The sequence below is a fragment of the Kwoniella mangroviensis genome, assembly GCF_000507465.2.
Source record: "Kwoniella mangroviensis CBS 8507 chromosome 1 map unlocalized Ctg01, whole genome shotgun sequence".
Taxonomy (NCBI): Eukaryota; Fungi; Basidiomycota; class Tremellomycetes; order Tremellales; family Cryptococcaceae; genus Kwoniella; species Kwoniella mangrovensis.
Genome location: NW_027062533.1, coordinates 1,557,823 through 1,570,738, shown reverse-complemented (window position 1 = coordinate 1,570,738; position 12,916 = coordinate 1,557,823). Strand labels below are relative to the sequence as shown.

The 12,916-nt window shown below is 44.8% G+C and overlaps 4 protein-coding genes across 4 annotated transcripts; 1 reads left to right on the top strand and 3 right to left on the bottom strand.

Annotated features, from left to right (window-relative positions):
- Window positions 1-405: 405 nt before the first annotated feature.
- Window positions 406-1,958, bottom strand: I203_100590 (uncharacterized protein; the record flags this gene model as incomplete). Its single annotated transcript, XM_019150416.1, has 4 exons — window positions 406-594; window positions 667-747; window positions 826-1,636; window positions 1,801-1,958. 4 exons carry the CDS (start codon window positions 1,956-1,958, stop codon window positions 406-408), a joined length of 1,239 nt encoding a protein of 412 aa, XP_019000382.1.
- Window positions 1,959-3,416: 1,458 nt separating this feature from the next.
- On the bottom strand, window positions 3,417-6,865 carry I203_100589 (uncharacterized protein; the record flags this gene model as incomplete). The annotated part of the gene is made up of 4 exons (XM_019150415.1): window positions 3,417-4,747; window positions 4,805-5,009; window positions 5,069-6,698; window positions 6,753-6,865. The coding sequence occupies 4 exons, from the start codon at window positions 6,863-6,865 to the stop codon at window positions 3,417-3,419; spliced, it is 3,279 nt and encodes a 1,092-aa protein (XP_019000381.1).
- Window positions 6,866-7,818: 953 nt separating this feature from the next.
- On the bottom strand, window positions 7,819-9,668 carry I203_100588 (uncharacterized protein; the record flags this gene model as incomplete). Its single annotated transcript, XM_019150414.1, has 7 exons — window positions 7,819-8,262; window positions 8,324-8,421; window positions 8,513-9,065; window positions 9,134-9,236; window positions 9,298-9,333; window positions 9,405-9,421; window positions 9,489-9,668. The coding sequence occupies 7 exons, from the start codon at window positions 9,666-9,668 to the stop codon at window positions 7,819-7,821; spliced, it is 1,431 nt and encodes a 476-aa protein (XP_019000380.1).
- A 1,347-nt stretch (window positions 9,669-11,015) lies between these two features.
- I203_100587 (uncharacterized protein) lies at window positions 11,016-12,675 on the top strand (the record flags this gene model as incomplete). Its single annotated transcript, XM_019150413.1, has 7 exons — window positions 11,016-11,256; window positions 11,372-11,466; window positions 11,591-11,695; window positions 11,788-11,841; window positions 11,894-11,939; window positions 12,001-12,071; window positions 12,157-12,675. 7 exons carry the CDS (start codon window positions 11,016-11,018, stop codon window positions 12,673-12,675), a joined length of 1,131 nt encoding a protein of 376 aa, XP_019000379.1.
- Between the last annotated feature and the right edge of the window lie 241 nt (window positions 12,676-12,916).

Genomic DNA, 12,916 nt, shown 5'->3' with positions numbered 1-12,916 from the left:
ATGCTGATACTCGTAGCATCGACAAGACAAGGGACACACTGACATGGTCTACACAGAGAACCCCAACCATCGTAATACGAGGCGACAACTACATCAAATCTGCAGAATGGGCACGAAGCAGTGCCCTCCAAATCATATAGCCCCAGATGCGAGATACACTCCACACAACAGAGCTCATCTTGATGAACCTCGAGCTCAAACAGATGAAGGCTCATAATGCAGTGTCATATGATACACTTCATCCAATCAATCTTGCAATTATATCTCTAAGCTACACGATTCATGTTAAACCCTCTGACTACTTTTATTGACGATTATAACTGATTGAGAGACCGGTACAAGGAACACTTATTAATGTTATTCAACTATGAGGCCGTGTTGGGATTACTACCACATTATACTATTTTAAAAGAGAGTGACTACTCCACCGACGATCGCAGCAACCACAGCGACCATACCACCCATCATGGAGTTGGTCAATCCCAGAGGCTCAATCTTGAGTCCTGCTGAACTAGCTCCAGAGGAAGAAGAGCCTGAAGGAGCGGTAGCTTGGGACGTAGCAGTGACAGGGACGTTGGCCTCGGTAGAAGTAGACTAATCATGTCAAACAAAAGTTCAGCTTCGAACGGAGGACGGAGAGAAATGATGGAGTAGAAGGAAACTTACTGCAGCAGCTGCAGCTGACGAATAGGCTGATTCGGCGGCTTGAGGGTTTGAAGCGGTATTGACGAGGACGTTATCGATTACCTATCACATCATGCACAGCGAATTTTACCATCAGTTCTCTCGGAACTTTCATTTCTAGGCGATTAAAAGGTAACTTACATGCACGACACCATTATTAAGGATGATATCCGATTGTACGATCTTCGCAGTGGAATTAGCAGATTGTACGTACGCCCCTGTGGAATTCGAGATGAACGTGAAAGGCTCTCCTCCAGCTGAAGTGTAATTACCCGAGGCGAGTCCAGTGGAGTAAACGGCGGTTCCATTGATGATATGATTGCTAAGTACGGAAGTGACCTGGGTAGAGTTCAGTTGTCCCAGGGAACTTTGAATGGCTCCAATGGCAGCATCATTAGGTGCAAAGATGGTAATTCCATTAGCGGAGGCAAGTTGGTCGGCCAAACCTGGGATGGAAGATACCAATCCACTCAATTGAGGTGTAAGTGAGGAAACGACCGTATCAATACTTTGGGGCAATTCGATGACTTGATCGATAACGTATACTTGCAAGTTGGCCGCAGTCGCATTGGCGCCGGTAGAGATATTGCTAGTAGCTTGAACGATCTCAAACGAACTTCCATTGGTAGAGTCTTTAGCCAGTACTAGAGGACCGGTGAAGTTTCCTGGTAAAGTGTAATTACCACCTCTTAAGAGGGTACGAGCGATGGTACGATTGGGAGCTGTAGCTACTCCCTGAGCAGTGTAGGTGTTGTTCAAAATGTGATAAGATATAATCTGGGTAAGAAGAGCGTTGTCACTCAGGGTATCTTGAGAGACGTTGCCCAAAGCTGCGTTGGATGGAGCGAAGACGGTTTTGTTACCTTGAGCAAGGGAGCCGAGGAGCGCTTGACCCTCGGACGTGCCAGCAATTCCTTGTACCGCGCTGCCGAGCAAGGTGAGGCCTGCCGAGCTATAATCAGCAGCCAAGACGAGGTCAGCAAGCAGATCGACAACATTATCAGAAGCACTGGTAGATGGATCGAAGGCGAGGAGAACGAGGAAAGATCTTTCAGACGATGACGACCGAGTCTGGATGACAAATAATCAGATGGTCGGGATGTGACAATCACTCACTTCAAAGCACCCAAAACAGTAGCCAAGTAGTCTGAGCTGTTACCTGATGCTCCAGGTGCAGAGGCGGACGCAGCACTAGCGGATGCACTGGCACTTGAACTTTGAGCCAACGCATAAGCAGGAATGGATAATAAAGCTGAGAGAGTTGATAACTTCATTTTGAGCTACTGTGCTTTTTCTTATTCAATCGATTAGCAAATGGGTTATGCGGTGATCAAAGAAGGAGATGATGAACTCGGAAGAAGAGTAAAGAAAGGATATGTGATACATCACTTATATATATATATGTATATATTACTACTTATTGCGCCATTTGCAGCACGAGTCAAGAGGGTTGATGATCGATCTACATAACCCCATACGTATGTCATACCCAAATCGACAAACCCCGAAAGGAGTAAGGTGAGGTTGTCAGATCGGACCGAGAGAGGACATGTATGGCATGAGTACTGTACGTGATGAAGCTTAACTAACTTCAGCTGTACTACTATCATAGACGGATGATCACATCATATTCTTTTTTTTTTTTCGATCTCCCCCTTCCCCCGCGTTGGTCAGTCACGAGATCGATAGAGCATCCCTGAAATATAGGTCACTGTATGATGTGAGCTAAGAGAAACCTTTGATGTCTTGGCTTTTTCAAGATCGATCGTAACTTTTTGCTCATCCTCAATACGCACCAGATGTCGTAAGCTATAGGTTTATGCCATATTGCGGATGAATGGTGGAAGAGCACGTACTTACACAGCAGATTTTTCCGCAGTCATAAATAATGAATTATTTAGCCAAGCCTCAAGTCTGGTCAAGTCTGGATATTCCCCAGCCATCGTCTCGGACTTGTGATTCTGGACGATTTTACCGTCTTGTACGGTAGGTGTACAAATGACTTACTGAACTTCAAGAATAAGAGTTTCCTCGGCGTTCACCTAAAGCCACTCACAAATAGCGTCATATTAACGTTATCAACCTTCCCGTATCAATTCGTCAGATGGATCAACTGGATACCTCCTCAAGCCGGAGTCTCAGCGCGAGGAAAAAAAAAGGACATGGCAAGACGAGACGGAGATACAGCTGTAGGTGCCTGCTGCGGAAATGATGATCACACACTGCTTGCTTTTTGTGCAGGAAGAATAGACTTATTACTTGGGACATGGCGTAATTGACCTTTCTCGTAGGTAACCAAGGGATGTACAAGGATCATCCTTGAGGTGAAGATGCGATACTGATTTATTACGCTAGAAGGAAACATCATTACATACATGTTGTAAATTAGGTATCACTGAATCATTATAATTCCTGAAAGGTTACTCGTTACAGTACATATATACTCAAAATTCACATAAAATACACATAGTACAGGTGGAGTGAGTTTATGAGGGTCTGTAATAATGATATATGTTTGTTGATTGTTATTCGTTGTCGTGTTGCATGTTGATGAATACACCTAATGCTTTTAGAAGGAAAAGGAAAACGGAGAACGGTTCAGATGTTGATAAAATGAAACATGTATTGTGGGAATTATTCTGATGTCGATGTGGATATACTGATTTTTTGAAATGCCAATACCTATCGTTTCACCTCTTCTGACTGTATTGTAAACCTTGAAATCTTTTCATCTACTGCTCTTCATCATCATCTTCGTCGACAATCATCTCCCCACTATCCCTACCCCGTCTATCGACATACTCCTCCTCCTCCTCCTCTTCCTCTTCTTCAGGGCTTTCATCACCCAATCTCCTCTGTATCGACGTCGACCCGGAAGCTGAAGGCTCTGCATCGAAAATCGGCGCAAAGCTCGATCCAGCATGAGGGTTTGTATTCGTACTCGTGGTCATCCTACCACTGGCAATTCTCCATCCATCAGGATCCCGAATCGGATCAATAGGTGAACTTCCTCCTCCAGTTGATCTTCTACTTTTGGCTCGTCTTGACATCTGTAATGTCCTACCAACATGATGTGGCTGATGATGGTGGTTATGCGTGGGACTAGCTGTGAAAGACGTATGTGTAAATGCCGGTGGTGGTGGTTGCGCCTGGTTTGTAGGATGTCTTCTACTTGGTCCAGCTTCAATTCCACTTGAACCTAGAGAGGATCGTCCTGCTATTCTTGTTGATCTTCTATTCCCACTTCCACCACCCGATCCAAAGGCAGAAGGAGATCCGCCATATCTAGCCTTAGTACTTCCTCCAATTTCCCATCTATCCAACGGAGTAGTCGATTTGTTGTTCTTGTAACTAGCCAATATCGGAGTTTCATCTAAAAGATCTACATCATCATCTCTTATCTCATCGTCACTGTCGGACGAAAGCAGTTCATTCATATCGATCATTTTCGAAGAATGAGAATGAGATTGACCTGTAATCCTTCTCGATCTCTTATCTTTATTTTCGTTCTTGAGTTTTAACCTTTTCATATCTTTCTTCCATTTTGGCGTTCTCAGGAGTTCCAATTGATCATCATCTATTCCTTCGGGGAAATGCGGATAAGCAGGTGACGGAGAAAAGTTGAAAACGTCAAATACAGTTTGTCCACCTCGGTTCGAGGCTGCGACTAGCAAGTTTCCATTGAAGGCAACTTGCCATACTGAGCTAATTCCCACTACCAGATCTCTAATATATAGTCCTGTCTTGATATCCCATAACTTCAATGCTCCATCTGATCCAGAGACCACTTTGGTCTCATCATGCTGGAAACACGTTATCGCCCCTCCGTGAGAAGCCAAGACATTCTTCATTTGTAGTGTCTCGGGGTCCCAGATCCGTAAAGACGCATCGGCAGCTGCTGATACGAGGTAATTCGGTGAGATACCCAACAAACCGACCAACGAGGTATGTCCAGTAAGGGTATGTAGACAATCACCAGTAGCGAGATCCCATACTTTCACGGTATTGTCCATGGAACCGGATGCACATCGATTGCGATATTGATCGTACACTATACTGTAGACTATACGACGATATACTGTGTCAGCTCTACTCATCTGCCCAGCTGTTCGTAGCTTACCCTTAGCTTCGTGCCCTGTTAGGACGTGAATACAGGTTCCTTTAACGATATCCCATACCCTGACAGTCATATCGTATGATCCGGAAACGCAAATTTTCCCATGAGCCGCAAGTGCTCGAACGGCTTGACTATGACCTTCGAGTAATCGTAAATGATAAGGATTATCTTCGGGAGAAGGAGCATCACCTTCATCATCTGAAGCAGCCTATATACAATTGCCATCAGCTATCGTCTCAAAATACTCGTACGCTCAGATCAACTGACCGTTCCATTATAAGGTCTATCACCTTTTTCAGGCAATCTCCATACCCTTAAAGTCGCATCTCTTGAACCAGTAACAATCATCGGATAAGGCGGTTCCCATTGTTTCTCCCTCTCATTCCAAATTGGTTCGACGATCTGTAGACATCTCACAGTAGAAGTATGTCCATTGAAGACATGAACTTGCTCTAAATTCTCTAAATCCCATATCCTGACCGTACGATCGGTACTCCCACTAACCAATGTATCACCTTTATATTCCAATGTCCAAACACCACCTTGATGTCCATCTAAACTTTTCCTCAGATGGCCTCCCACAGTATCATGGATGTTTATTGAATGTTCATCAGAAGCAGAGATAATCTTATCTTCATCGAATTGCAAACACGTTACGACGTTTGTACCATGTCCAGAGAAAGAAGTATGTTCAGGTCTGTTATGTAACCAATATTTTCGATTTTGATATCTCCTCCTATAAACGTGTTTCAAGGGTGTAGGACGTTCTTGTTCGTATACCAGTCTGGAAGGATTCGTAGCTGATAGCATTCTCTCATCATCGCTTGGCGTATCTTCACGACCGAAATTCTGTGTTTCCCTTTCCGCTTTCCAATCTAGAATTTCATACCTATCCAAGATTTTCCTTTCTTCCGCCTCTTCCACTCCGTGCCCCTGCAATAGGTCGTCATCGATCAATCGCTGCTGCCATACCACCCGTTCGGTATCGATCATCCTCTTCCACTTCTTACATACCCTCGAAGCGACAGCTAGGGCAGGTCTGTCGACTCGACGTAAGATCTGAACAGCCACCTCGTGAGGCAACAAAGCGATGAAATCTCGTTTCAACGCAGTAGAGGCGAACGTCGAGATTCGCTGGATGGTTGGCATGCGCGATCGTCGGAGAAGATGCATCAAGAAATGTTGTTGAAGTCGATCAGGGAGTTGATCGAATTGCGATACCAGCCCAGGTAATGATAGCAGAGCTGATACTTCTGCTCCAGTACCAAGATTAGGCTGCGTAGGAGAGGTGGCACTGGTAGGTGTCGACGGTCCAGCTTCATGCTCCGGTGAAGGTAGTGGAGAGAGTAAAGATGCATTACCCTTTTGAGGGTGGATGGAAATCTCCTCTAAAGCTCTAATTTTCTTTCTAGGTGGACTCCGTTGTCTGATCGCTAATTGTTCGGCAGCAGAGATAGGTGGGGCATTCGTGTCGATTTTCATTCCTTCTTCCTGCCTACTACCTGGTCTACTAAAATTATGAGGTCTTTTCCTCACTTCTTTCCCTTTGCTCCTGTTCAAAGCTTGAAGAAAACCCACTCTCTCTTCCGGTCCGTGGAATTGGCTAGTAACTCCGGGTGAATGATACGAAGATGTCGGAAATGTTTTCGTCCACCCTGGTCCGGAAGACCTCAGGGTCCCGTCAGCACTTGGCGAGATCACTGATTCATCTTGCACGATCACCCTACGACCACCGAGATTGAGCGTAAAGAACTGCATGTCAGGGGGAGCAGGTTGATTCGCTAGAGGATATTGCTCCTTTTTGAGATGAGTGGGAAGGCCGATTGTTTCAGGAGGTGGTATACGAGGTAGGATGATGGGTGCGAAGGAAGTGGTCGTGCGAGTAGTATGGGTGACTCTGCTTTAACGTCAGCTCGATACCATCGTACAAGGGAGATAATCGATGACCTACACAGTCTCGACCACGGCATCTTCCATTCTCAGCGTTGGCATACCATTCTGCCATGTTAGACCGGCGGTTGATGGCCCATGGGTCGAAGCTGTGTGAGGTTCATTATAGTCCATCTTTGTAGTGTTCTTCTCGGATGTTCAAGTATTATTCAATTTCGCGATCTTTACAAGAATAATGATAATAGGAAGAGTTTCCTAGATGGGTATATGATGATCTGTAAGAGAGAACAAAGAGGAGTCATCAGTTCGACTGGATCATGAAAGGGAGTTGGATACTTTGTTCTCCCCCAAAAAGACAGGTGATGATCAAAGGAAGAGGTAAAGGACCTCTTTGTGCACACATACACAAAGCAAGCTTTCATCCAATCATCTCGTTCCTGCACTTCGTTTGATGAGCAAGAAGGAAAGGAAGTGGCAAGACAATGCAGAGAACCCGACCATGAAAGCATGGCTTTAGATTTGTGGAAGATCACCGGAGATGATGAAGCAGGAAAGATGTGTGAAGTAAGGATGCAGCGTACGCTCTAAATGGAATGAGAACACAGTCAGACTATACTCACCTGCAAGAGTTTCACCCGCTCCAGCGAGCCTCTTCTCGGTGGAACCGTGATCGTTTCCTTCCTACCAACTCTACAAGCAAGTCCACTGGTGATGCGACTCCAGTCTGGGATAAGGGGTCTGTGGTTTTATCGCTTTATGTCCAAGGTATGATCGTACAGTCGGGATTGATCTGTTCCTGTGAAGCTGCCCGAATGCCTCTCAAGAATTACAGTGGTTGAGTCAGTCGAGGCTATGAGGGTAAAAAAAGAGGAAGTAAGGATGAGAACAAGGATGGAATGACTGAATGAATGATCTGATTGAATGAGATGGATGTCTCACAAATCAATCCTCACTTCGCACTCGCTAATTCGCGTCTATTCGCCCTGGACAAATTAAAGTGGGATGATGATGCGTACCACGTGGGAGACAGAGGCACTGAGAGGCACGCCCCGGTCTGTGCTTTTGCTCTTATCCGAACACGCATATGCATACACAGACCTCGTATAAGCTATGCTATGATATATAAACTATGCTTCCCATCCTTTTGCCAGCTCATTCAACCTCCTCTCCCTACCCTCTCCAATCTTACTATGTCTGCCATGTAAATCCCTGTTGATCATCTCGCTGACATGTTCACCCACAGCCAAACTACTGGTCAATCCAGGACTATTGAATCCCAACAATTCCACAAACCCTTTCCTCGACTCATCATGCCTGATCAAGAAATCTGAAAAGCCAGCATTGGGAGGTGAGATATTAGGTCTGATACCCGAATAGTCGGGCGACAAATTATCAGGATTGATATTCGGTAGATAATCCAATACGCTCTCGGCGAACTGTGATTTCAATTCGGGAGAATCCGAGGGGGATAAGTGCTTTTCCCAGAATTCCGGATTGGAGATATAATCTTCCCATGTTCCTATCACTTGAACATCTGGACCGAATTTGATATGCCCTTCAAGGTCTAATGTCTGTTGATCCGAAATTCAGTGTGGATTAGCTTAGATCATATACGTTCTATCGGATACTTACCAGATGTGTTCCGAGATGATCGATGTTCGCACTTGGACAAGGGTATATCAGTCTGGATACTTTACCTACTCCCGGTCCCTTGTACGACATGTAGTTGCCTATGATTATTCCAGTCAGTATTTTCCGACAAGAGGATAGGCGACCTCGTGGCCCTCTCAAGACATTGTCGAGAAACATATAGTTGCTCACCTTTGACAGCGTACATCTTCATCTTCCCATCACCTACCACCCCATCCGTCAAGCTGACAGCTCCCAGACCAGCAGCATTGACCAAAACGTCCGTTCTGACACTTTCCACATCACCTTTTTCACCTTCCCCTAAACCTTCCCAATTCGTTTCGAGCTGAACTACCCAACCATTTCCCTTTTCTTCCTTATCTATTCGCACCACTCTCGTGCCTAGAACGACCACACCTTCTCCTCGGGCCTCCCCATTGAGCGATGATGAAGAAGATGAAGAAGAGGAGGAAAGAGAGTTATAATCCGGATCTTCAATCTCCCTTTCCAAAGAATCCACCAATCCCTGAGAATCGACTATTCCAGTTGAAGGTATAAGTAATCCACCACAGACCGAGGCAGATAAATCAGGTTCCAAGTCTCTTGCTTCATCCCCCGAGAGGAATCTCGTACGTATACTGGAAGATGAGGTATCGTCAGGTCTCGTGAGGAAGGAAGGGTGCTGAGAGTGTTTCTGTAGCTTTTCGAGGTATGGTATCTGAGAGGGAGAGGTGGCTACTACGATCTGATCATTTCAGATCATCAGCACTATATCAGAGCGAAAGTTGTACAATTAAAGAGACGTGAACCTACCTTTCCTGTATTCTTATATCCTATTCCTAGAGATTCGCATCTATCATACAACAGGTCTCGTCCTCTTATACACAATCTTGATTTTAAACTACCCAATGGATAACTGCCAGCCTCACATATAATGAGCTTCTAACCTCACGTCTCAAGCAATATTAGTAGCTCACTATATACCGGAATGTATCACCTCGGAGTTTCTCGCCCTATGACCGTCTTGTGATCAGCTCAATCCTCTCTAACAAAGAAACATGTCCCAGCTGTGGGTTATACTAACGTAGTTTCCTGTCCTAGCTTTTTCACGCTGTCAGCAAAGCTGCCCCGGATCAATGTACACATTGAGACCGGATACGATACTCACTTGACCTCTCCTCTCTACCAGAAACGTGATCTTATCCCTCCCCGAAGTATTGACCAGACTTGCAGCTACAGTCAACCCTACCGCTCCTCCACCAATGACCAGATGATCGATAGATGTCGAGGGTGGTTTATAAGGGTATAACTGACGCAGGTACTTGGCTCGAGATATTGTTCGGGACATATTGGACTACAATCGTATATGAATCTTACCCCGCTCCGACTGTACGAATATTGAATCTCGTTGGGTAAGATGTGAGAAAGTTGCAGATAACGGATTCGGGTAAGTTAATCGAACAACATTATTGAGGGTTCGAGGGATTTGGCCGATCTCTCTTTCTCTCTTTCCGTCGGAATTTAGCCATCATACATCAACCATCAGCTTTCAGCCAAAACAGATCCATCTCTCTCAGACGCAGCTGTCTGTTGCAGCTCACATTGGTCACGGTGAAGAAAGATGTCATGATATTGCTATCAGGTGGTCGGCTGATTTACAAGCTAAGCTGAACCTCTGTCCATAGACCTTTGGGGTCCTAAATAAGGTAGGAGAATCGGGATAGGCGTCAGTACAAGCACATCCAGTCTCTCTAACCTCAATGATTGTCATGCATTCACCAAGAATCAATATACATCCTCTCACCACGATCTGCTCATGGGCTGAGACTGGAATGATCTCTCATGTATACTCTGTACAAGCTTAAAGAGATGCTCGTCGAGCTCAAATAGCATCCTACTGTGTACTTGGTGCGATGTGTTACGCTGGAACCTGCACCGCCACGAACGAGTGACATCACACAGTATATCACATCGTCCAACTACCAATTTCTCACATACTTCTTCCCTCACCCCTCTATGCACATAGTACCAACACATCATTGTAACTCACCATTGATCGGAACCGTCAGCGACAACCGTTATCAGTCAAGCTTTGTTACACCCACACGTGAGGTTGTCGAGGATCGGAAATAGCCTGTAGAGAAACACCATAATTCGTCGGGGTAAACAAGCAAAAGATCAACAATTTATCGACATCCTCCCATAATCAACATATAGAAGGTATCAAACAACTCAGTCAGATAGTCAGATAAATCAGTCAAGATGGAGACCAGATTACCACCACCTTCGGGTAAGTAAAAGTCTGCCTAGTTCCTATACGATACCTAAATCCTTCGTCCCAAAAATAACACTTCCTGGTATTCTGAACAAAGACGTTGTCACAGTGACGGAATACTAATGATTGTTGTTGACTCTGATTCTCCACATGACCTCATCGTTCTATCTATAAATATTATATTATATATATATATATATAACGCTGGTAACCCTCCTTTCATTCCCATACGACAACATGACAACCTATCCTTTGATCTTTTCGCTTGACGACGACGCCAAATCACTTTGCCACCGTAAATTCATCATGTACTATACCTATGGTCATACACCCCAACATTCCCCGATATATACCACTACTACGACCTGCTCAAATGAAACGTCATTCATAATCCAATTTACTTCCTGAATAAAACCAATAATGTCATTTCAACCCAATCCCAATCCACCTACTCGATTTACCCTCCAATTCCAACGACCCAATACTTCTGGTACCGATGGACCCGATGGATCAACAGGTCCACCACCGAGGTATACAGCCGTAGTACAAAAAGTTTATCCATATTCCCTACGTCCAGTCATATTCTTCACCGCTGGATTAGGCTTCATATACGGTTTGGCATTGGGTGTGGATAGTATAAGAGATATGGGAAATGATAATGGTGAGTGAACCAAGTCTTGTGATTTAATTCGTATTCTCCATCTCATCGCATGCATTCCATATCGGATTGTGACTGACGTTGCTTGTCTTGCACAATCCGCTCAACGTAAATCTAGAAACCGCCAAAATGAAAGTGTTTGATATTGTTCAAGCGATATTATACTTTGTTATAGCCGGTATAGAAGCTTTCTGTATATTCATCGCGATCGTTGTGAGTTTCCGCGACTCTTCTCCCTCACTCAATACATCGACAACACATCTCAGGTCTGCTTTCATACTCATTGTTTTGCTTTGTACGTTTACCTACTGATCATCGTCGTACTTGGTGACTATAGCAAAAAGTAAATTTAGCCAGATTGTTCGCGATTTTAGCACCAGCAGGTATATTGGTAAATGTTGCCAATCAAATCTTATCTGTAGTGATCCATTTCTCCATGAAGGTGAGTTGATCCCTATCAGATCAGTTCAAATCAGAGTAGATACAAAAGTGAGAACATACCGAGCTCACGGTATGTTTGCTTCATCATGATAGAATGACTTGATTGCTCAATGTGTAAAGAATGAAACCGGACAATCTGCATTCGATGTGAGTACCTCCTCCAGTCGTCACTATCGAGCTAATTTGATGAATCCAATAGAGTCTTGGAGATACTACGACTATCAACACTGATCAAGCCGAGACCAGTAAGTCTAAATAACGGTAAAAAGCAATTAAGAGTTTTAGGCTGACTTCGCGATCAATCAGTCTGCGACAATGCCTGGGATAGAGGTACATGGTCTGTGTTCGCATGGTTGTTCCTGACACTTGTCATATCGGTGAGCTTTTTCCCCAGCCGAAATAACAATAAGACAGACCTCGTCTGGTTGTAACAAAGCTTACCTTTACTGCCTTCTTCACTAGCTCCTATTCGCTTCAATCCTCTTATCATACTATCGTCAACTTCTCGACCCTTCATCGATCCGCTCCCGTCGAGTTGTCCAACAACAGTCTTTCCAGATGCAATCAGGATATTATTACCCTCCGCCACCCGGTGCACCTGGAGCACCAGGTGGAACACAAGCATGGATGGTACCTCCTTATCCTGGTCCCCCAATGAATGGTGCCCCTCCACCTCCTCCGGGCGGATACGAGAAAGGAGATTATCATCCTGAAGCTCCCTGGGCCCAACCACCTGCCGGAGAGGGCCCATCGGTGAACAGGGAAGAAGAAGATGCATGGAACAGAGCTCAATCCCAGGGTGTTACTGCTCATCTTACTGGACATGCACCTCAACCTACCAGACGATCTGATGAAGATGAAAGAGGAGGGTACAGAATAGGTAATGCCGAGGAGGACGAGGCTTGGGAGAGAGCGAGGAATGAAGGTGTTACGGCGCATTTGACGGGAAATAATCAGAGGAATAGGGAAGGTACGGTATGAGCTTGAGTAAAGAAGGACAATATGCGGTATCGCTAGGTCATGAGTTAAGTTAAGTAGAGCATGATCGGAATAGGATATGTGATTTGAAGATTCTTTCGCAAAGGGTGAAATGTAGAATTGAGAGAGGATTTCATCTTGACAGATATATACCTGTGCCGTATTTCCATTCACTATCCATCCATGTATGTAACGTGTGACTATTCGGCCAAGCACGAAATCCTATGTATGTATACAGTGACTA